Source organism: Callorhinus ursinus, unplaced genomic scaffold (assembly GCF_003265705.2).
Source record: "Callorhinus ursinus isolate GAN/ISIS: 27379988/994484 unplaced genomic scaffold, GSC_fseal_2.0 scaffold11, whole genome shotgun sequence".
NCBI lineage: Eukaryota > Metazoa > Chordata > Mammalia > Carnivora > Otariidae > Callorhinus > Callorhinus ursinus.
Window position 1 is genome coordinate 3697826 of NW_027397073.1, and position 25074 is coordinate 3722899.

The window sequence follows — 25074 nt, forward strand, 5'->3', positions numbered from 1 at the left end:
TTTACAATAAGATATATAATTAATTTGTCATCGTTTGAAGTTAGTGAGAAAAATTGCCCTACCTCAGCAATGAATTTCAGACATTTGGTGAGCTTTGTGGTCAGATAATACCATTGTTCTCTACTCCTCATTTCTGCTTCTGCAGTCCAATTGAACAGATTCTCAACTGACATTTGGTGTCATACATGAATAGAAACAACCTCAAGCCATACGTGCTTTATTTGGAAATGAATAAAAATGTAAAATATTTAGAAAATTTTGGAAATTATTGCTAATAGGACATTATTTAGAAATCAACCAAATAGGCTATATAGATGAGAGATTTAGATATTTTTTGAAGGAAAAAGTTAACTTATGCTAATATAGTATTTAAAAGACCTGGATACAATGTAAATTATCTGTGTAGATATTTGAATTGGGAGTCCCATCTTTGTAGAAGTGCCCATTCGTTTGAGGGAACCAGTTCTCTATGGTTATATCTCTATAATGGAAAATTTAACTATCAATGGGCAGGAAAAGGCTGTTCAAGCACATCTTGTGCATGAGTGACAGAAATAGAAAATGAGTAAAAATGTAATCATGTTTGCTTATTTTTGCCTTATAGTGGAAAAGGAACAGTGCTTTTTACAGCATATTTTTACCTGAGGAACTTTAGGGATGGAGTTGGTTTTCTAAGTGTTTATAAAAATGTCTTTGCTGGAGGGGAAGTCAGGAGTTTGTAAATATTTGTGTTTTGTAATTTCTCAGGTTCGTTTGTTTCCAAATTTGCCTAGATTTACTTCACCTTGGAGCACCTGCCAGATAGGATGTTTCCTCATACCTGTGTTTTAGAATAAGGAAGCCTTGTAGAATAATAATAGCAGTACTAGCTAAAAAAATCTGTTGAATGCTGCCTATGTGCCAGAACTTGTACTAAGCATATTATAAGCAGTGGCCTAGAACAGGTAACTGACTAGCTCATAGTTATGTATCTCTGATAATTCACTAAACCAGGGGCAGGATCCAGATAACTAGGGCCAAAGTTTTGTTTTTAACCACTTCTGGAGTTGGAACTGAGACTGAAATCTGGAACAGTATTGATGTTGGATTATAGATATAGCCATGATCTCAGGAGACTCACTGTTCTGCTAGAAGTCATGGGAAGATTCAGCAGTTCTGAGAACTGTTTAAGGAAGTAGTATAATCTTGTTTACTATTTTTAAAATATATAGGAACTTTATAACACTACATGTAAACATTTGAAAAGAGAAAAAGTCTCAAGTGAATAAGTTAAACTCCTGCCTGGAACAACTAGAAAAAAGAAAAGAAAAATAAACATAAAGCAAACAGAAGGAACTAACACAGAAATTAATGAAATTGAAAAAAAGAAAAATAGAGAAAATCAAAGAGAAAGCTTGCTCTTTGAAAAGATCAGTAAAACTGACAAACCTCTAGCAATGCTGACAACCAAAAAAAATGAGAGAAGTCACAAATTACTAATATCAGGAATTAAAGAGGGGATATCAATATAAACCCTACAGACATCAAAAGGATAATAAAGGAGTAATATGAACAACACCACATATAGATTGACAATTTAGATGAAATTGTCATTGTTGATCAATTCCTCAAAAAGTATAAAATACCACAACTCACCCAGTGTGAAACAGATAATTTGAATAGTTCTGGAACTGTTACGGAGATTAAATTCATGGTTTAAAACCTCCTGAAAAAGAAATCTGCCCGTATGGTTTCAGTGGAGAACTCTACCTATTCTACTTTTAAAGAGCAGTAAAACTAATTCTACAAATCTCTTCCAGAAAAATAGGAAAAAAAGAATACTTTCCAATTCATTCTATGATACCCAAACCAGACAAATACTATGTGTGCAAGAAAACTGCACACCAATTTCTCCCGTATAAACACAGATTAAAAAAACAATTCTTTAACAAAATATAATTTAGCAGTAAACAAGTGGAGTGTATTCAGAGGTGCAACGCTGGTTCAGTATTTGAAAACCAATGTATTCCATCATATGTGAAGGCTATTTGGAAAGCTTGGAAAAATGTTTTCTTCTCCATGGCCATGCATTCCAATGGAGGAGGTAAGCAGGGGGCAAGGGAACTAACATTCATGAGGCTCCTAATGCGGAAGAGCTGTGTTGAGTCTCTAGGAAGATGACATACATGTGTAACCTGCTGTGTAGGTCCTTTTGGAATTCACTGCTGAAAAGGGCCTTAACAGATGACTTGATAATATGCTGAGATTTCTCCGTTTTTCCCCCTCAAACATTTGTAAATCTTCCTATGAGTGCTCGCTCAGCTGGGGAATTGCTTCTGGAGTCCAAGTGCTGTTGATCCTTTAGAATTTATGTAAACACTATACCGTTGAGACAAAAGAGGACAGACAAGCAAGCCCTCTTCTAGTGAGGGTCGACAGCCTAGACGTGCTTCAGAGCTTGAGGAGTCAGGACTTTTTCTTTGTACAGCACAAATAATTTCCCTGGGTTTTCTTCCTGTGAGATTGGGCACCCCTGGGGAGGGGAGTGTCGAGCAGAATTACTGAGTAATGATTCTGGGCAGCACACTGTTTCACTGAAGCAGAGAGATGGCACTGCGTGTTTTACGTCCCCGAGGCTCGGGACTGTGCCATTAGGTTAACAGTTTAATGGTTAACAGACTCGCAGCGGAGCGACTTGGTTACACAGTGACATTCAGGGCTGCCTGATCTGCCCTGATTGCGAAATCGCGGCGAGGGTGGCGTGCGGCCCCTGGGCCCCCGCGGACCCCTCCTGGGACCGCCGCCCCGCGGCCCCACGCGGGTGCACCACGCCGGGGGCCATCCGCCCCCTGCCCCGCGACCTTCTGCGCAGATGCAAGAGAAACCCCGCCCCAGCTCGCCGCGCCCTCCGCGCGCTCCAACCGCCGTGCTCCCGAAGGGCCCCTTCTGCAGCCAGTCGACGCCCGCGCGCTGGGCTGGGGCGCGCTGGGGTTGGCGGACGCTGTCGGCCGGGGGCGGGCCCCTTGAGTGACACGCGTTCTGTCCAGTCACCGGAGGCTGTGCGCCACCGCCCCCTCCGCGGCGGGGGCCGCCCTGCTGCGGGCGCTGGGTCGGGGCCCCGGGAATGTCCCGGCCCCAGCCGGCTGAGACGCGCCCTCCAGTTCTCCCGGCTCGGCTGGTGTTTGCACGGCCTGAGGCTCGCCGCGTTCCGAAATGGCCGAGCAGCCGGACCAGACTGTCAAGTACTACACCCTGGAAGAGATCCAGAAGCACAACCACAGCAGGAGCACCTGGTTGATTCTGCACCACAAGGTGTACGATTTGACCAAGTTCTTGGAGGAGGTGAGTTGGAGGGACGTGACGCCGGCTGGAGTTTGGGGTTTCCGTGAGGCGAGTGGTCTGTCCGCAGCGCGGCGGGGTTGACGTGTGCGACTGTGAGGCATGCACTCACCCGTGCGTGCGCACCCGTGTTTGCATACCTGTGCTTACACACCTGGGGGCGCCCCGCAGTCTGCACGCCTGTGCGCGCACGCTTGGGAGCGTCCCGAGGCGCGTCAGCCGGCCTCGCTGCCGGGCCAGCCCTTTGAGAAGCCCGCGGCGCGCCGGCACCCGGCAGAAGCTGCCTCCCTCCGCGGGCGCGGGGAAGAGCGCCGCTCAGCGCTCAGTGGGGAGCAGGCGCGTCTGGACCTGTCTTCCTGGGCGAGGGCGCTGCTGCAGAAGGGTTTTGAAAGGTCCCTTTGTGAGTTTTCGTAAAGCGGGGGCTCTGTCGTTCCGGGAGTGGATTCCCGTGCAGGCCGCCTGGAAACCACGCATCCTGAGAACGGTAGCATCGCACAAGCCAAGACCCCGAGCTCCGGGTCGGGGGGCCGCACGCGCTGTCGCCGGCACGCACACGCCCGCCGCCACCCTCCACGCGCACCCTCTCCCCGGGAAGGAGCGCCGTGATTGCTAGCCGCTTCCAGTGAGGACTTCGCGGCGAGGTACGGTGCGGGACTCGGGGGCCTAGCAGGTCGGCCCCGCCTGTGTGTGAGGCTTGGAGCGGGGAGAGGCGCTGAGAGCCGCCAGCAGGACTTGCCGGTTAGCTTTGGAAGTTGTAAACTAACTTTGCCGTATTAAAGGAAGACATCCCTATGATAAGGTTCTTTGCATTAGGTTATAATTATTGCAGCAAATTCTAAGGTGCCTTTCTTTGCTCCCTCTGGATTTGTTTTACCACTGGGTGACTTTGAACCATAAATCTGAACGCAACACTTAACCCTCCTTCGCTGCCCCCTCTCCCTACTCCCGCCAAACAAATGAGAATACTTAGTGATGGGAGTTTTTTTACATAGTTGGAGAGGAAATGAAAATAAAAGCCTGGTCTTAGCTGAGTCACAATTTACATCAAGGGACTTTTGGGGAGCACTTTTTTAAAAAACTGTGTTTAAAAAAAGCTGAAGACATTTATTAATAAGATATTTTACTCCTCAATTGTCATTTGGTGGTGTGCCAGAAGATAAAATAGTGTTCCGACTTAGAAGTGGTTTATAGTGGGGAGGCACACCTGATCTGTCCTTTCTCCAGAGCCACAGGCGATAGAGCATCTGGAGTTCACAGCTCTGCGTCATAACATCAGGGCTAATTGACGCCAGAGGTCTACTTTCAACTGTTCCTTCTTCCCCTCCCATGGCATGTGTAATTCTAGAATTTTAAGAGTCAGTGTGTGCTTTCTTCGTTTCTATCTGTAAAAAAGAACAGCATTTATGAAAGAATAATAGGATATTTTTTGAAATATTTTTTTCCCCTTTTTTGCGGGTTCTGTTCTGTACATTGTGTTGTACAGGTGGCTGCCTGGCCTCTCCCCCACCAGATGTCAGCACCCCCCTCCTCAGTTGTGACAGTCAGAATGCCTCCATAGGACACCAAGTGTCCAAAAATCACTCCTAGTAGAGAATCACTGTCCTAAAAATGCATTTTGCATAACTTTTAAGGAAGAGAAGATTACTAAATTTTAAAGCACTTACATTTCATTCTTATGAGGCAGGAAAGAGAATTGCACAAAATTTTCTGAGTAAAATTGTAAGAGATGCAAATAAGCTGTTGGGTGGGTAAATTAGCTGAGGACCAATTCCTTTATTTTATTGTTTTCTATACCCTGAAAGTAGCTTGAGGAGAAAGTGTTAGGTAATAGGTAAAATGTAGTGAAATGAGCTTGGCACTAACATTTGATAACTAACACAGTGAAATAACTAAAAACTATTTATAGTGAGATAAATAAAAACAAGTTTATACTTGTTTCCTTTTCTCAGTTGGTCCTTGGTAAAATGCTCCCTGTAGTAGCCTGCCTGGGACTTGAGTTTGGGGCACCATTGCTCTCTGGTACGTTCAGTATCTTCTGAGCTTTTTTGGGTATGTGTCCCTCGGTAGATTACAACCCGAGAGGAAGACGCATCATTTCTGTTCCCAGGAGCTTCCGTTGGAGGAAGCAGGACTAGCACAGGAAACAGTGCTGTGCTGGGGTCCACCAGGTCTAGTTCAGTCGGGAGCGGACCCCGGAGGGCGGTGTGGGGCCTCGGGTGGGAGCTCCGTAAAGAGGGCCTGAAGTCCACAGTGGGAGCGTGGAAAGGACAACACAGATGCACAGAGCGGGGTCTGGATTAAGGTAGCAGAGCAAAGTGGCTGACATTTTACAGGTGGACCCACTGGCAGGAGGGCAGGCCTCTCTGGGGTGATACCCCGTCCTAGGATCCCTGCCCATAGCTTCCTGCGTCTTAAACACAAATCCTCTCCGCTTCTGTTGCCCATTCTGCCAGGTGTAATTCTTCCTAGATCCCTCCTGTATCCATTACTTTATTCTGCCAGTGCTGTTTATCTCATAGTTTCCTTTGAAACAGAGAAAGGGGCCCAGGATATCTGTCTCTTCCTTCCTGCCCTGACACTGTCATCATTTTAAAAGCTCCAGGATTTCATGAAACTTTGTATGTTAACTAAAGAATGTTCTGCTTTCCCTAATTTACTGAAGTATGAAAGGTTTTTCTTTTTTCTTTTGGAGCGGGGGGGGGGGTGGGCTTCCTACCTCTAAAGTGAACTTTCGATCATTGTGGGCTCTAGATCTCCCTCTACTATGAATTCACCCATCCGTATGGACAACAAGACTTTTCTTGGTGCTCCTTTCAGAATATTATATGTTCATGTGCACATCTGCATTCATGTTGAGAAAACGCCCCAAGTGTGATGGGCGGAAGAGGGTATTGGTTACCTACACTCTCTGTGCCTCAGATCCCTTACTTTAAGGTAAAATGGGAGGATGATAGTAGTGTCTACTTCACAGGGTTATTATAAGAATTAAAATAATGCTGGGGCGCCTGTGTGGCTCAGTCGTTAAGCGTCTGCCTTCGGCTCAGGTCATGATCCCAGGGTCCAGGGATCGAGCCCCACATCAGGCTCCCAGCTCGGTGGGAGGCCTGCTTCTCCCTCTCCCACTCCCCCTGCTTGTGTTCCTGCTCTCGCTGTCTCTCTCTGTCAAATAAAATCTTTTAAAATAATAATAATAATGCTGGTTAAACACATAACGCAATACCAGACACGTGGGTAAACGCAAACTCCTGTTCTAGTTCAGGGAAGGGTGGGCTGGTGGCTTGTTTCCTGTAGTATCCTATGTAGCTGGGTGTTAATAGGAGATTTCAGGTAAAGGTGTAAATCTGGCAGGTGATGTTGAAATGAGAAAGGATTATAAAAATTATCTCCTTCCAGTCAAGAGCACAGGTGGAGTTTTTAAGTTGTGCAATGAACTCTATTTCTTGAAATAATGGCCTTAAAAAACTGGTTTGTTGTCCAGGGGGAGGGTAGGCACCTGAGAGGGCGGGCCGGCTCTTTATTAATGGCAAGCGAAGTACCAGCAGGTGTTCAGTTACTATCTGATGTTGACCTACAGGATTATGACCTTTGTTGCCTGCATATTTTGGAGTAGGTTTTTTTTTCCCCAGTCCTGAGTTCTAGTTTTTAAATTTATTTTGGTGCAGTTTGGGTTTGTCTTACCTGATTATATTATTAGCAGGGCTAATGACTATAGAACTTTGAGAGACAGTTACATGAAATGAAAACGTAGGCTTTTGGGGCTGCGAGGAAAAAAAAATGGTTTGCATTTCCCTTTCTTTTATTTGGGCAGCAGTGTGTATTCAGTTTTTTCAGAGCTGTGGGAGGGGAGAGGAAAGCATCTTATAATTGATGAAGTTATATTAACTTGCTTTCAGTTCCAGTCAATAGATGTTTGATTTATGAAATTGGCATCTTCCTAATAGAGGAGAATGCCTTTGTGTCAAGTTGTCCCCTCCTTGTTTCTGTAGAACATTTTCTGGTCGTCCTGGGATTCTAATGCTCTGTAGCTGTGTCTTGGATATCCTTTAACAGCATTCTGCTTCACAAAGCTGTCAGCTCCTGGCTCCTCGTTTTTGCTTTCCGAGACTTTGCATTCATAATAGCAAGTTTTGATGTGGGGACTTACTTTTTGCTTATTTTCCTTGAACATGGCTGCCTACTTTGCAGAAACCAGTGGTTCCGATCCTGGGGGGCCTCAGTTCCCTTGGACCCAGGAAGAGAGTGGGTACTTGAAACTCATGTCCTTAATTCTGAAAAACACAGAAGACTAGACATATATCTTTACCCTTGATATGGGGTGACATATTTAGGGCTAAGATCCTAAGTGCCTTTGCTTTTTTCAAGGAGGTTTGATAATACTCTGAATCTGATACTACTGAAGAGCTGTGGTTGCAAATATGTCTTTGATGAATATAAAGTAGGAATGTTATTATTTCACATATGTAGTTTGGTAATATAAAGGGATCCTTAGGGGTAAAGGTGGCTCAGGCATCTTGGGTAAACAGGTGGCAGAGCCACAAGGCTACTTGGGGTATGTGAGCCTATAGGCAGGCCCTCTTTTATATTTCTGCAATTTTTTTTTAAAGATTTTATTTATTCATTTGAGACACACAGAGAGAGAGTGCATGAGCAGGGAGAGAGAGAGGCAGAGGGAGAGGGAGAAGCAGGCTCCCCACTGAGCAGGGAGCCTGTTGCGGGGCTCAGTCCCAGGACTCTGGGATCATGACCTGAGCCAAAGGCAGACGCTTAACCATCTGAGCCACCCAGGCGCCCCTATTTCTGCAATTGTTTTATTGGTAACTTTTTGCCGCTTTTGAGAAGAGGTTTCAGGAGTACTTGTGAACTACTCTGTTTTGAAACTAAACAACAGAAAGCAACACTTGAGATTATTAACATTTGATTTTTTTTATCTTTAAGGTGGATGGAAATTCCAAAGGAAGGGAGAATAGATTATGCAGGCCAGCTTGGCTAAATCAAGGAGCAAATAGTGTTCATTTCTACAGAATGCAGGTATCTGTTATTCCAAAAGTCCTCCAGAACAATAGAAGACAAGCAGTGGGTAACCTTTTTTTTTTTTTTTTTAAGATTTTATTTGAGAGAGAGAGCGAGCATGTGCATATGCACAAACTGGGGGAGGAACAGAGAGGTACAAGCCGACTGCCCCCTGAGTGCAGAGCCCCACGCGGCGCGGGGGGAGGGGCTCGATCCTATGACCCCAGGTCGATCTTGACCTGAGCGGAAATCAGGAATTGGAGGCTTAATCCACTGAGCCATGAGGCCCCCTCCAACGGGTACCTTTTAATATAATGGAGTTTGAACAACCCAGGTCCTGCTAGGTACTCTAAGTGTTGGATGGGGGTTAAGAAAACTAGGTCTCATCTTAGACCTGTTTTGAGGGGAGTCAGGTAAAATCTCTGGATCATGTTCTTCATTCTTAAATGGGGACTATTCTGTCCCCTGTAACAAGTTTGTGAACATTAGAAGAATATATGTGTAAGCACTTGGAAAGGTATATAAATATTTTGATTAAGATAAAGTTTTCTTATAAATTGTTAAAATTTTGTTATATGGAGGGTTCAATATTTATTTAGTAGGAACACACACCAAATTATAATGTTAAAAGCAAAAATGGTTCAAAGTACAAATACTCGCTTGAAATATAATTTTTGAGGACTGTGCTGTGCGTGATGGGTATCATCTCTTGCTCTTAAAAATACAACTTTATTGCTTTTGGGGAAAAGAACACATGAATACTCTAAGGAATTGAACAGTGTGGAAAAGAGCAAGGGAAAAGTCAAAACTCGCAGAGTTTCCACTGCCTGTGGTGACCGCTGTGAATTTCTGGATGAACAGCCTCCTGATGGCTTTACACACCTCCACCCTTGCACAGGGGATTTGTTGTACATAAATGATAAAATATTCTGCGTGCTGTTTGGTAATCCATCCCATCCTCCTATATGGGGAGGGCACCATTCTGTGTCAATAAATTATATTCTTCCTGGTGCTTTCTTGTTAGGTAGATGTGTTGTAATTTATGTAACCAACCCTTTCTTTTTCTCTTTTTTTTTTTTTTAACACATTTCATTGTTCAGTTTGCCTCCTGTGATTGTCTCCTTAGGTAAGTCTCTGTAAGCGCATTGCTGGGTAAGAAGTTACATGCTTTGTGTGTTTTGTTGCATGTTCCCGGAGTGCCCACAGTGATCATACTAGTGGCCACAGCCCCGCCTTACATTCCAGTGAGACTTGCTCTCCCCAGGGCTTTGTTTTCTTTAGTGAGTGAGAGAAGACCTAGTTGATTACCCTCCTCTCCTGAATTATTTGGGTGTGTATTTTTCTCAGCAGGGGCAGGGTATGGAAACATTGTTTTCTCCTTTAGCATCTGCATTTTCTTAAAAATGCAGCTGTAGCAAGTAACACCTTGTTTATCCTAAAATTTCCAGCACTAGTCCAGTTTGGAGCACTTAGGAACGTGGCCTGCAACAGCATAATGAGGATGGAAATAGCAGTGGCTCACTGCCCTTCTCTGTCTTGATGAAGTGTGCTTCTTTTCTGTTATCTTTGAATCTGGTTTTCTTGGGAGCACCTGTTTATGTGTCCATATTTAGTAACTGGCTGCTTGTGTCTTAGACCAGGAGAGTGAATTGAGAAATTCTACTCTGGGCAAGTAGAATTTGGTCTGAGCAGCGTGTTGGTAAGTGATCTCTGCTCACTGGGAGCTGACATCTCGTGGAGGACAGCGAGAAGTCACGTTCTTGGTGCAGAGTTGTGTCTGTGGTCAGGCCCCTGAGGTCCCCGTGTCCAGGAGGATGGCCCTGAGCCAGCACTGCTGCTGGGGAGGAGCAGGATGCGAGGTGGGTGGCATTCGGGGCTCCAAGCCCAGTCAGGGGCCTTCTGTACTGGCTTTCGGGGGGGGGGCGACCTGTTGCTCCTCGGCAGTGAAAGCCTAGAGCGTGGACTTTCCCACCCGTGTCTTGGAGGGCCGGCTGTTGCTTACCATGGATAGGCTGTTCACTGAGTTTCGCACAGCTGTGTCGAAATTGGCCGGGACACAAAATATACCCAGCCTGCTTTCTCCTCCTTCTGTCTTCAGAAAGCGTTAACTAAATGTCATGTGTACTCCCTCCCTTGGTAGAGATCCCCAGTGGACTCATGGTAGAAGTGAGAGCAGGGGACACTCATTGAACGTTGCTTGGCACCAAGTATGTGCTAGATAGTACGCTGAGTGCTTTTTGTGCACAAATCCCTCCTTTGCATTTGTACTTTTAATCCCCAAAATGATCCTCCTAGGTTGGCAGTGGTGTTCTCCTTTTTAAAGGTAAGAGAACTGTTGTTGGGGAAGTTAGTGACTTGCTCCAGTCACATGGCCAGTGAGGACAAAGCCAGGATTAAAGTATGGATTGCAGGACTCCCCAGCCCAGGTTGTTCAGCTAACCCCGTGACCAGGGCGTGAGACCGGGATAGCTGGGAGAGCTTTAGGAGACAAGAGCCATCCACTGGGTACATAGTTGCTGTCATTTGCTTTGAGGTTTCCACCCCATGTCCAGAGGTCACTGCAGGAACCAGGGAGAAAGCAAAGAGAAGTTGGGAATGGAGATATTTGAACAAAATGAAAACTCTTGGAAGGTCAAAGGGCAAAAATGTGCCTTTCTTTCTATCTGTTGTTATTTTACTATGTTGCCTTCTAGAAGGTGAAGGAGATCGCCAGCCATTCTAGTTTCTTACAGGAGGTTTTTTAAGTAGAGTGTCTTGGTGGAGGCTTCAAGGACTCTGTTCCTAACACAGATGACACCTGGATGGTCTTAAGAATCAGTGTCCTGTTGTTTAAGGAAGAGATTGTTTTACGTGTATGTTAGGCCTGTGCCGAGTGAAATGCTATTTTGGATAGGCTTCCTAAGTAAGTGCCCTGGGAGGGCTTGTTCTGAATGGAAATCTGATGAGGTTACTGCTCTGATAAGATCCCTGCATGGGTTCAGCTAATCCCCTCCTGCCCCTTCCCACCCCCTCGCTGACTGTGGGTCCTCATCCCCAGAGCTGTGTGTGACACCCTGCCTTGCCCTGTCTGCCTGCGTCACCATTCCACTTAACGTTGCAGCCTTGGGAGCCCCCCCCTACTCCACCAGGAAGGTCTCCCCCCTTTCTTGCTGCTTCCCTTCTGTCATCTTACTGCTCTATGATTGTATCTGCCACCAGGTTGCAGTACTGGCCAGACTCTGTCCTGTGTTCCTCAGAGCATGACCTCACCCAGTCTCCAAGATTTCACTGGTTCCGCCAAATTGGTGGTTGCTTTGAGTTTTCAGTTTGAGGAATGTATGTTGTTACTCTATTAGAAATGTAACTTCTTGAAGAAAATAAACTTCATTTTGTGGAAACAGATTGCCATTTCTCTGCTCAATTCTTTTTAATGGTTTTCTGTGGCATTTATAATAAAATCCCATCTCCGTGTCCTGGTTTAATAAGATCTGCATGATCTGGCCCCCACCACAGGTAGTAATACTATCCCCCTGCCCTCCACCCCTCGCTCAGGCCCACTCTGTTGCTCAGACAAGTCAGGCTTGTTTCTGCCATAAACCTTTGTATTAGTCCCCCTCTGCATGGTGTATATTCCCTTGATCACTACCCTCTTGAGCTCCTGGCTCAGTATCTTCGAAATACTGGGAATCTTCTGTCCCATCGTCCTGCTTTGCTTCTCTGTTAATACTTTGATACCTGCTGTTTTTTCTGGTTTGTGTGCTTGCAGCCTTCCCCACCAGATAGCGGAGCCCCTGTCCATCTTACTCACTGCTACATATCCTGGCACATCGTAGTAAGTGCTCAGTAAATACTCCTTAAGTGGGTAGAGGAGGAGAGAGTCTGATGGAGGGACACAGACACATTCTCTATACTGTCTTATTTCTTTTTTTTCTCTTTCCCCACAAATGTTACCTATTAGTGTTGTTATGACATGATCCTTTCTTGGTCCATAGACGTTTGCCTGGAATTCTGTCCTTAGAAACTGGAGTGACTTTATAAGGACAGTTCCAATTATGGCATAGCCTCTGAGTGTGGACTCTTTAAGAATGACACCAAGCAAGTCTCCTAGGAAGTAAAGAGAAGAAAGTGGAGAGTCAAAGCCTGGGGTTTCCAGTACAGTCTGCCAAAAGCCCGTGAGCCCACTTCCTTCTGCTCACCCAGAGTCCCTTCTTCAGCTACCTACTGTTCTTCCTTTTGCACGAACAAGCCCCCTCCTCAGCCCTCACCCCACTTGGGTGGTTGTCGCTCATGTCCAAGCATGCCTTTATTGTTGCTGTCCTAAAACACACTCATATGGTGCCCCTCTTTACTTCCCCCTCCGGGCGCTCCTTGTTGTCTGCTCCCTTTCAGAGTAAAATCCTGAGAAGGTTTTAAGCCTCCTGCCTTCAGTTTGTCTTCGCTGTTCTCTTAAACAGTTTACCCAAACCGTTCTCGCTAAGGTCTGCAGTGATGCCGCTGGTCCATTCGCAACTCTCCTCTGCTTGATTCTCCTGCACCCCGTGACCAGATGTTCTTCTCTCTTGGAGACACTTTTTACAAGTGGCTCCCAGTGTCCTTCTCTCCCACCTCCCTGGTCCTGCTCTCTCTCCCTTCTGACCTGCGGGGGTGGGGAGTGCCCTCCAGCCCAGTGCTTTGTACTCTCCCTGGGCCATCTCATTCAATGTCATGACTTTGAATATGCTGGCAGTTTCTGACTTTTTATCTCCAGGGCAAAAAGACCTCTTCCCTAGCCTTGGGATTGTGGTATCCGCAGTCGGCCTCACATCCCCACTTAGATGTCTGCTAGGCCCCTTACATCTAACATATTACAAACTCAGCTGACCTCCGCTTGTAAAACTGACGCCCTTGTCACACTTACCCACTTCAGTTGATGACAGTTCTGCCCATTGGCTCAGGCCAAGAACCTTGAGGCCATAGCTGACCCCTCTCTTACCTCACACGCTTGCCTTACACCACACACTCTTACATGAATCCAGGAGGACATTCTGTGGTCTCCACTTTTGTAACAGTCAGATTCCCACCTCTCCTGCTGTCTCCCTGGTCTGAGTACCATTGCTCCTCACCAGGTGTCCCTTGCCTGGGACAGCAGACTCTCACTACAGTAGAGTGGCCTTTTAAAAGGTAAGTCAGAACACACCGCTTTCCTGTATAAACCTTTTCATGACTAATTATACCACCTGATTTAAGACTTAGGTGATAGCTATAGCAATCAAGAAAAGTGTGGTCCTGGCAGAGAAACCTGCACATAGATCAGTGGGACAGAGAACTCAGAGGTAGACCCATGCAAATACTTCCAACTGGTTTTTGACAAAGATGCAGAAGCAATTTGATCAAGGAAGGGCAGCCTTTTCAACAAATGGTTCAGGAACAACTGGACATTAGTAGTCGAAAAATAAATCCTGACCTAAACCTCACACTTGATAAAAAAAAAAAAAATAACCCCAATATAAGTCACAGATGTAAATATAAAATGTAAAATATTTTGAAGAGATTTAGGCAGAATTCTTAGACATGACAGTGCAAGTGTGGTCCATATAAAAACAAATGGATAAATTGGACTTCATAAAAATGAAAAACATTTGTTTTTTAAAAGACCCTCTTAAAGGAATGAAATGATAAGCCACTGACTGGCAGAAAATTTTTTTCTAATCTCGTATCTGACAACTTATATCCAGAATATATAAAGAATTCTCTGAATTCAACAATAAGGAAACAATCCCAATACAAAATGGGCAAACGACTTGAATACACATTTCTTCCAAAAAGATACATGGATAGCAAATAAACACATGGAAAGATGTCCAGCATTATTAGCCACTAGGGAAATACAAGTTAAAACCACAGTGAGATACCACTACAGACCTCTTAGAAAGGCTATGATAGGGGTGCCTGGGTGGCTCAGTTGGTTAAGTGTCCAACTCTTGATTTAGGCTCAGGTCATAATCTCAGGGTCATGGGATCAGCCTTGTTGGCCCATGTGGGGCTCCGCGTTCAGTAGGGAATCTGCTTGAAATTCTGTCTCCCTCTGTCTTTCCCACCCACTTGTGCATGCACTCTCATGCTCCCTTTTCTCTCTGACATAAACCTTTTAAAAAGGGGGAGGGGGGCTGTGATTAAAAAAAAATACTGGTAACCCAAATGCTGGCGAGGATGTGGAAATATTGACTCTGGCATGCATTGCTGGTGAGAATGCAGAATGGTACAGACACTCTGGAAATCAACCTGCTTTTAAAAGTTAAACATATACTTACCATATGAGCCAGAAATCATACTTCTAGCCATTTGTCCGAGAGAGATGAAAACTGTGTCCATCTGATAGCCTGTACACAAGTCCTAGCAACTGGAACAATGCTGGTGCAGAGACAGGACTCAGTATTTACTGACTGAATAATTAAGAGTTTGTAATTGTGAAAGATTAGAGAATTGATATAAGACGGCTGTTGGCTAGTAGCTTTATGTGTCATATCCCCCAACTGGAAACAACTCAAGTGTTCTTTAGCGCATCGATGGTTAGGCTGGCACATGCGCAGAGTGGAGTATGACTCAGCACTGATAAGGGAACAAAGCAACCTGAGCGAATCTCAGGGTTGTTGTGCCAGGTGAAAAAAGATAATCTCAGAAGATTGCATGCAGTGTGATTCCATTTATGGGACGTTCTCAAAATGGCGAGATGACAGAGTGAGGAACAGATGAGAGGTTATGGGGTTGACTGAATGGGCAGGGGGGAGCCCTTTGTGATGGTAGAGCTGTAGCGCATGGCATACATGTGGGAAAGCGCTGCATGCCGGGACACACCGGACAGACACGTGCGTGTCCACAGCAATTGGCTGAGAAAGTCAGTCTGCTGACCTGGGTTACGCCAAGATAATGCTCTGTACTTCTGTAAGATGTCATCCATTGAGGAAGTCTGGGTGATGGGTTCATGGCACTGGTCAGTACTGTTTTTACAACTTCTTGTGAGTAACTATTTCAATGTCGTTAAAACAGAAAATACCTTCAGTGGCTCGCTCTCCCTTTCATGGTTAAAGCCAGAGTCTGTTTGATGGCTGCAGGGTCCCGTGTCACTTGGTACCAGTTCCATCTCTGATACTTCCTTCTGCCGCCTTCTTCCTGTCATGTCCCGCTTCAGACATACTGATGCCCTTGTTCTGTGAACGTGTCAGGACCTCTCCCACCTCAAGTACTTTGCAATGGAATTTATTCCCCCAAATAGCTGCATAGCTTGCCTGTTTGTCTTCACAGTAAGGCTTGTCCTGACCCCTGCCCCGTATTAAAGGGGAAGTTCTCCCAACCCCCTGCACCCCAGCTTCATTACCCTGCTCTATTTTTTTTCTCTTTTCTGTAGCACACCAGCTTCTAACATACTGTGTAATTTACTTATTATACTGAGTGCTTGTCCATCTCCCTCCGTGAATGCAAGAGGATACATTTTCCAGCATATGCGGAAGGATATATTTCCTGCTTTATTTCCTGATGTTTCCCAGCAACCAGAACAATGCTGGCACGTAGAAAGGACTCAACAAGTATTTATTGGATGAATAATTAAAAGTTTTCAAGTGTAATGTATTAGAAAATTGATGCAGAATGGCTATTGGGCTAGCTTGAATAATTTCCCGGCAGCTTATTTTATTTTTGCCTTGCCCTTGGATACAGGTTTGAGCCATATTTATTGTTCTCAACACTAAATAGAAAAGGAAAAATAGGCCTAAGATCTGAGGGAGAAAGTGAGAAAAGACAGTCTGGTGCCACTATCAACCCTCTTTGCTTCCCCCTTCATCGTCAACACAGGCTGTCCTGTCATCGCATCATTTGGCCATTCTAACAAGGTGGACCACAGACTATAGACTAACAGTGCCTCCTAGATCACTGCCCGCCTGCTGCGGGGCCCTCACGTTTGGTGGCTTTGCTTATTGTCCTGAGAAACGTTGGGTTGAGATGGGTCACGAGGCAAACGGTGTGCTCTTCCGGCTCCTCTCCTGGCCTCCATGTCCCCTGCTCTTTTCCCTAGAAGTAGGCCTGCCCCTTCCCTCTACCCGAAGTCTCTTCTCCTTACCTCAGAATCGGGACTTATGTTCCTTTCGGAGATAAAGAGGAATAGTTCTGTCAGTAATTACCACACTTGCTTTATTGTATCTATGGAGAGAAGGTTAGTATGGTAGAATTAATAGTATTGACCAAGGCATAATGACTAAATGCAAAATTACTTTTGATTCTGGCACCTTTTAAACCAAACATTTACCATCTCAACCCTAAAAATAACCAAGAAGAATTTTGCTTCTCTCTTCTCTAGGAGAGAAAATGTTAACAGCGTTCTGCGGGGTAATCACCAGCTCACAGCTGCATCACATATCTGTTCTCATCCCCGTGACCTTCAAGAATGCTCTCGTGTAGGCAACGTGTGTCGTCCTTGCAATACTTAGTTTCTGTTAGCTCTCGTCATTGGGTTCTGTGGCTTCGTACTATCAGGCTTAGGAATGTGATTTAATCCACAGAAATCTCTTGAAGATGAAGGGCAGGGTAGAAAGAAGTGGCGGGTCTTTTGGGTTTGGTGCTGAACTTGGCCTTAGCAGTTCATAGGGGCCGGTACTGTTTAGGTTCTGGATCAGGTTCTCTGTGGCAACAGCAGATGGGGGTGTTGGAGAAAGGGAGCGCAATCCGTGTTACTAGAATACCTGTTACAGGCCAGGCATTCTGCTGTGTCGTTTGCTCTCCCCGGGAGGCATTTATGATGTGGAAATGGAAGCTCAGAAAGATCTGGCACCTTCCTGGGTCACCTCACTAAGATGTGGCAGAGCTGGACCTTGTTCAGCTTACAAAGTACAGCCTACACACAGGTGCTGGGACAGCTGGGGTACAAGTCGCATCTTCTGGAATGCCAGCCATGACACGGGGACCTGAGGAGTGTAAGAAGGTCGATGTTAGAGCCCAGTGAGGTGGTCAGGGAGGGTCACGAGGGTTAAGGGGCTTGCAGTGACTAGTGAGGGGTCTAATTTCGCACTTTGATCAGTGATAATGGAAAGGGTTATCTATAAAGCCGGTGGGAAGTGATAATGTGCTTAATTCTTCTTTCTAATTGCCTCTCCCAGTCCAGTAACAAAAGCAAGTGAAAAAACCTTTCCTGCGATGCATCTTTATACTTGTGAAATCAGGTTATTTATAGTGCCTGACGGTCCTCCAGAACGCCCTTGTGTTTCTGCCTCTTGTGTTTCCTTTACCTAGAAAGTCTCTCCCTTATTCACCTGGGGAACAGCTGTTGAACCTTTCGTGCCGCAGTTCAAGCATCTCTCCTTAGTACCATTCCCTGGCCCCTCTTGGCCTCCAGCTCCTGGGAGTTGATCCCTCCACCTGCTGTGCTGTAGCTCCTGTATCTGGTGCTTACCATGCTTGGCCATTGTATGTCTCCGGGTCTGTTTGCTCACTAGACTGTAGCTCCCTGAGGATGGGGGCCAATACTTAGCCATCTTGCAGAGCTTGGCATGGCAGATGTATGAGTAAGTTGATGGCCTGCAAGCTAGCGGGGAGAATGCATAGACAGCCCTTGTTTAGAGTTTCCTCCCGTGATCTTCAAGGGAACCAAGGAGAAGTAATTCAGATGATGCTGGTGAGCCTCTGGTCCCTGAGCTTTGAGGATTCAGTGAGGGTGCATGCAAAGCCGTAGGCAGTGCAGAGAAACGGTGTCTGGAAATCAGAGAAAACATTTGGCTGGGCTATCTTGTTAATTTTTTCTAAATCTTGTGTAAATTGTTTATGTTCCACACTCTTTTGAATTGTTTTCATTTTTGGCTTAACTATTGCAGATAATCTCTTTAAATAAATTTTTTTGCTTAGTCATTGTTTATGGACAATATGTTTACTTGACCTTTCTTTGGCAGTGTTAAATGTTTGGATTGAAAGATCCTATTTAAAACTTTAGAACTGGTGGAGTTTGGGTCCACATAACATTACATTTAAGTGGAAAGGGGTTTTTTGTTGTTGGCCTTTGTTTTGCTTGTTTAAACAAGCCCTTGGAGGGAATGACTTTGACCTGACACGTTGTGATACTGTAGTGTAGTTTTGCATACCCTTCTGGGTTTTTCATATGGATAGCCTTGTAGCCAGATAAAACCCTGCAATAGAAGTGTGTGTGTATGTCTGTGTGTGTGTTTCCTTAGAGTCTTTCTTAGTTGGCAAGAGCCAAGAAGTCAAGGCAGATGACAAAATCTCTTGGGGCCTAGAAAAAGTGAGAGAGATTTTCCCCTAAATCCCCAAACAAATTTATGGAGGAACTTTATTTTTAGGGCATCTTATCCAGAGTCCCTTTGATCGGAAACATAAACATGGTCAAAAAGGGGAGGCTCACAAGTTGGACACCAGGATTCTGGTCCTGCCTCCTCCATGAGCTGTCAGTGTGATATTGGGCTTAATTTCTCTGGGTTCCAGTTTCTCCATCTGTGAACTTGAGGATGTTGAGTCTCTGAAGGTTCTTTCAGACTCTGACATTCTGGGATTTTAACCTTCAGTCTACCTTTTTGAGTCCCGAGATCTTCAGCTCAGTTTGATGCTTTTGATGCCAGGCTCATGAATGGGGTGGAGGACTGCAGCAGGACTTTCAGGAAGCTGAAAGTGGTTTATGATTAAGGCTGGAGCCTGTGTTGGATTGAGGGGAAGTGGGAGGCTGGAAAGGCTCAAGTGTGAGGGCCCAAGATAAGATGACATGTCCCAGCCCAATCAGTGAGGCGGGAGAAGGGGGCAGATTCCTCCTTCCTCTGTTTTTTGTTCTACTCAAGCCCTCCATGGATTGGAGGGAAGGCAGTCTGCTCTACTGAGTAGACTGATATGAATGCTCATCTCAGCCAGAAACACCCAGAAATAGTGTTTACTCTGGGCATCCCTGGACCCAGTCAGGCTGACACATAAAATGAGCCATCACACAGTCTTACATATTTTGCTTTATTCAAGCTTACCTCTTCACTAACCCCAAGCACTCATGCACATTTCAGTCAGTAAACCTTCATTGGTACTCATACTCTTCTTGAGCCTATTCATCTTTATCTACTGTTTACCCAAATTCTGACTCTCCTGAAAGGGCCTAGATAATCTTTTAATAGCCCCTGTCTTTCTGGACTTCTCTTTTCAGTCAGCAATTAATATTGTTAATCCTTTAATATTTCTCTAGTGGTTTAATGTATGTGAAGACCATTGTCCTAATATGGTTTTAAGTTTCTTGACACTGGGAATAATGTTCATTCACATCTTTTAAATGCTTTAGGACTTAAGTGCCTGGCGCATGGTATTGATAAAATGATGGATGTAGTGATGAGAATTAACCTCAGAAGAACTCCAAATAACTGTGCTTAAATAAGTTTCTTTGTGGGGCGCCTGGGTGGCTCAGTCGTTAAGCATCATCTGCCTTCGGCTCGGGTCGTGATCCCGGGGTCCTGGGATTGAGCCCCGCATTGGGCTCCCTGCTCAGCAGGAGGCCTGCTTCTCCCTCTCCCCCTGCTTGTGTTCCCTCTCTCGCTGTCTCTCTCTCTATCAAATAAGTAAAAAAATTAAAAAATCTTAAAAAAAAAAATTTTTCTTCGTCATAAAGAAACAAGCCCGGTAGTCCAGGCCTTGTGTGCTGGCTGTGTTCTGTAAAGCCCTCAGGGCACTATACTTCTAGTTTACTTCTGTGCCATCCCTAGGGTCTGGTCCTCATCCTCCTGTTCAGAGGCAGCATCCCCATTCCAGAAAACAGGATGAAGAGAAAAGGCAAAAGGGGCTCACCATTCTAAAGAGAAGACTTCTAGAAGGTTCTTCCAACCCTTCACTTCTATTCTGTTAGCCAGAATTTAATCATATGGCTGAAAGGGAGGCTGGGAAAATCTCTCTTCCAGGTATCTCTTTCCTAGCTAAAAGTTTAAGTGTTGTGGGGGGTCGGGGCAGGGGGGAGAGAGCACAATGAGCAGTGAGCAGCGTTTACCACCACTGACTTGCTTGTGCTGCTGAGGGCACCCCCGTGCTGTACAGATCTTGAGGCTTTCTTCGTTGAGATATTCAAGAGGCATTTGATTGGCATGCAGAAATTCACCACTGCCGATTTTGAGTGGGATGCATGAAACAGTCAATATTTAAGGATGAACATTCTAGCAGCAATACAGAAGACGAGTAAGAATGGGAGAGGAGTTGGGGAGAAAAGGACCAGTTTGGTGGCTGGAGCCACGGACTCCATGAGAAGCCCTCTCTGGTCTTACAAGAATGCAGGGCTTTCCTGTCAGGTGAACAACACCTAATGTTTGACTTTGAAATTTTACAATTTGTTTTTCCAGAGTCACTAAAATGTAGGTATTCTTTTTTTTTTTTTTCATTCAAAAAGTATTTTAATATAAACATCACTTGTAAACAAAACCAAGTAATATTGATAGTCTAGTTCCAAAAAATTCCTGGTTTCTCTATAAAATGTAGGTATTCTAAGAGTTAAGGTCAAAGACTAAGCAAAAATGTTATTCTGTATCAAGCCTAAGACTGTCTCATTTATGAAATTGTTTCTATTAAAGGGGAATATAACTTGCACAAATAATTTCAAAAATATAATTTGTACCCATCTTTATTTTCTGGCTGGAGAATTCAAGGAACTGTAGCAGTCACAGAAGCAAACAGTAGGGATGCAGAGTGGACCTGGCAAGTATTTTCGCTCAGTAATTAGTTTCGGAATTAATAGTCGTTGCAGGCTGCATTTGAATCTATCTGTAGTGACTTCGATTTTATACTTTCTTTCTCATTAAGGTTATTGTCTTCCTAGGGGAGGTGGGCAAGGGCGTGGGTATTGGGTTAAATAGGTGATAGGGACTAAGGGGGGCACTTGTGACGAGCACCAGTGTTATGTGGGAGTGTTGAATCACTGTATTATACTCCTGAAAATATTACACTGTATGCTAACTAACTAGAAATTAAATAAAAACTAAAAAAAAAAATTTCACAGATCACATTATGGCATAGTAAGGTATAACAGGTCTCTGTAGCTTCATGGTGTTTAACAACAAAAGGATGACTAATAATATAGGCATTTGAAAAATATTGAGCTATTTCTAAAAATGTTTCTATTGCATGTGATAAAAGTGGAAATTCAAATTTAAAAAAAAGTACTCTTGAGGAAAAAAAATAAAAAGGAAAAATTCCTTTAAAATAAAAAAGATGATTGCCTTCCAAATAAGAATTTTTTACTTATTGAAAACATCTGTATCAGGAGAGGCATCTAAGTTTATCTTTTTTTATCCTGCCAGTTTTTATAGATCTACTTTTTACTGCATTATTAGCATTACTTACTGTTATTTAGTGTACTACTAAATATGAAATAGAATTTTATTGCAGTTTAAAAAATCCTCTAATTATGCATTTATTCCTTTACTTAGCATTTCTCTTTGGCCTCATTCTAAAAAGCACTTGAGGTCTCGCTTTCATTATGTTGATGTTATTATTCTTGGTCTCTTAACACACAAAAATAATCTAAGACTTTGCCTTCACTGACTGTATGTATTCTGTACCTGGTCCCCTGATATGTTTGCACTGCTGGGCTCTGGTAAAGCACCTTGTAGTTTACTCTGATACTCATTTTTTTTTTCTGTGTATGGGAAATTGGACTTATTTTCATTTGAAAAGAGTTACATGTTGTATGTGGCATTGTGTGTTGTATGTGGTATCTCTTGCTACTGGTTATTACTGAAGCAGAGAATATCCAGGGGTTAGGGGATGAGGTGTAGGAAGAAGCTCTCCTAGGACTGGCCTTCACCACTTGTGCTGCTGTGACGTCAGCGGAACACGGGAGTCTTGCCATCAGGTTTGGGTCACAGTCTTTTTTGTAATGACCTGGGGTATAAACCATTGAGCTCCTTAGTGTTAAACAGACCAGATGTCTTCTCAGTGAGATTATTTAAACTTTGGTTATAAATGAAGCTTATCATAGGGTTTCTGAGTGGAGGCTGTGAATGTGGGGTTAACCCTGATAACCTTGGTATGCCTCCTGAACAAAGCAATCCCAAGCGTGTTTGAGCTCTACCTCCATTGAGTGTTTTTCAGATTAAAGGAAATTCTTACCAGTAGAATATATTTGAAAAGAGGGGTGGGTGGGATCATGACTAGGCTGGCTCTGTAGGTGAAAAGTGACAATATGGTCATTGGTTTTAAGTGTGGGGATTTTTCTTTTTCTTTTTCTTTCTTCTTCTTCTTCCTCTTCTTTTTTTTAAAGTAAACTCTACCCCTAGCATGGGGCTCAAACTCATGCCCTCGAAATCAGGAGTCATATGCTCTGTGGACTGAGCCAGCCAGGTGCCCTGAAGTGTGTGGATTTTTCACAGCACATAACTCATCAGTGTTTACCTCATAATATGAGCATGGCACTACTAATTTAAGATGAAATGAAAATCTGAGCTTGTTTCTAGTTCAGTATTGTCCAAACGACTGTAAATATTGGTTAATTCATATGGATGTTTGGTGCCCAGGAAAGAAATATTGATCAAGTTTGTAATATTTTCTTTCTTTTTGAGCTCTTACATTTGTTAGAAAACAGGTAATATACCTATTAGATCATTGAGTACCATACAGACTCAGTGAGTGCCATCAATGAGGTAGGGGTGATCTCACCTTCTCTGTCAGTTGTTCATTCGGCATTAGAAGGGTTCCATTGTTGCCTGTCCTCTGTCTGGAGTGACTTATTCTTTCCTTGCGTTTTGATACTCATTTAACACTTCTTATTTTCTGCCTTATTGGTATTCCTCTCATTTTTGTATGTATTTTTGAGTCCCTTGACTTTGATAAACCCTCAAATTCACAAGTACAACTGTATTTCTCATGTTAAGTAGAGTATAACTGAAAAGCCTAAGAGACCACTTCAGACCTGTAGTGATTGTAAAAGGACTAAAGCCATAAGGTAATAATTTGTTAAATTAATATAAGTAAACTGCTCTGTGTCATGCCAGTCTTTATTGCATTGTCATTATATAGGCAAGGATTTCAACAGCCGTACCCTGTGATGCCCTAGGGTTGGTAAAACAAGTCAGGCTTGATCCTACAATCCACCAGAACCACAGAGAAGAGTCATTTGGCCCTCGGCCATCATCAGCTTTTATCTTGGCCTCTCCTTGTTGGATGAAGTTAGTTGACAAAAGCTTTTTTTTTCCAAGGCAGTTTGGTTTGTGCTGATCCCTTGTTCTAGCCATTGGCCCTTATCTGTGAGCCTCCTCACGTTTAGAGGCAGTGCACTACCAAAGCTGCGGGGTTGCCTATGTTGTGTGGTCTCTCTCACACACACACATATAATAAATATATGTATCTTTCATTGCAAATGAAATGATTTTTCAGTTTTCACCTAGGTTGTCTATATGTCTTGCAAAAGGTTTGTGTAGGGGCACCTGGGTGGCTCAGTCGTTGAGCATCTGCCTTCAGCTCAGGTCACGATGCCAGGGTCCTGGGATCGAGTCCCGCATCGGGCTCCCTGCTGGGCAGGAAGCCTGCTTCCCCCTCTCCCACTACCCCTGCTTGTGTTCCTGCTCTCACTGTCTGTCTCTGTCAAATAAATAAAAAAATAATAAATCTTAAAAAAAAAAAGTTTTGTGTTGTCTATAGCTACAGTATCCAGTGTGGTAGCTAATGAGCATACATGGCTGATTTACATTTAAATAAATAAACTATACATTCAATTTCTCACCCCCATTTCAAGTGTTCAGTAGCTGTTTGTGACTAGCGGCAACTATCTTGGACAGTTTAGATATAGAGTATGTCCATCGTTGCAGAAAGTTCTATTGGGCAGTACTGGTCGGGAACACTCACTGAAGCAGCTTTGTGAGCCACTTGGTTTCCGTGGAAATAGTGTATTTGGTGGAACCATTTGTATCACAATTTGAAGCCATTTCTGAATTCACATCTTACTCCAAACCCCATTTCTGATGTCTGGCAACAAAACCATTGCTTTATTATACTTCATGATTTTCTCTTCACTTCCATCACCATTATTAACAGGTGACTTTTTTTCAGAGCCATTTGTCACAAAGAAAGCTTTTATCACACATGTCACAGTATTGAAAATAAGTTGAGAATCATTGAACTGTACTGTGTTATGGATGCTGGGCAGTGGCTAAGTGCCTCATTTGCTCCTCTCAGGGAGAGCGATTCAGTTCCATGTTTAGCAGTGTTGCATGTTTAGGACTACGTGTTAGGACCTATTAGGTCATTCATGATTAGTCAGAACTGTGAGGTTGTATTAGTGAAAGCCAAGGGATTTTTCTCTGTTATTTCTTTAACCTCAGCTTAAGTGCGTGATTCTTCAGGATTGAGCCACGCTGATTTTTTCATGAACTTCTGTGTGTCCCACACAATGTCTTGCTCAGAGTAGACAGTAAATATTTTGATTAAATAAATTAGACAGCAATTAAACATAAAATTATGTGGTTTCTGAATGGTAAGAACTATTATAGTTCAGGGAAAGGAGAGTGGTATGGGCTAGAATACTTGAAATGAGAAAGTTGTCATCAACCACATAACTGGTTAGATGTAATGGTTCCGAAGCCAGTGTGCAATGACCTGTGCCTGTCTCCTTTATTTATCCAACAATTACTTATAAATATTTCTTCATATCTGCCATGTGCCAGGCATTGAGCTAGATATTGGGGCAGTAGTGATGAGTAGGACAAACAAAGTCCTCCTGAATCTTATAAACAAATTGATATAAATATAGATAGTAATGAGTGCTATGAAGGCAAACAAAACAGGAAG

At 44.0% G+C, this 25074-nt stretch overlaps 1 protein-coding gene and 1 long non-coding RNA gene across 15 annotated transcripts in view; one reads left to right on the plus strand and one right to left on the minus strand.

The window, feature by feature from the left end:
• The first annotated feature begins 3084 nt into the window (after positions 1-3084).
• CYB5A (cytochrome b5 type A) overlaps positions 3085-25074 on the plus strand; it is a 105137-nt gene continuing 83147 nt past the window's right edge. For 5 of the 14 annotated variants that reach the window (XR_012379955.1, XR_012379954.1, XR_012379957.1 and 2 more), the window contains exon 1: positions 3085-3321. Coding sequence is in view for 8 of the 14 variants with exons in the window: in XM_073898039.1 (XP_073754140.1) it covers positions 3193-3321 (129 nt within the window). In the remaining 6 variants the exon portion in view is untranslated. The remainder of the gene's footprint in view (positions 3322-25074) is intronic. The other 9 variants (XR_012379958.1, XM_073898040.1, XM_073898041.1 and 6 more) reach the window with 7 other exon arrangements.
• Positions 7097-13257, minus strand: LOC112835174 (uncharacterized). Its single transcript, XR_003211132.1, has 3 exons — positions 13205-13257; positions 12259-12411; positions 7097-7586 (listed from the first exon to the last, which is right to left on the minus strand). It is a non-coding gene; the product is annotated as an uncharacterized lncRNA (long non-coding RNA).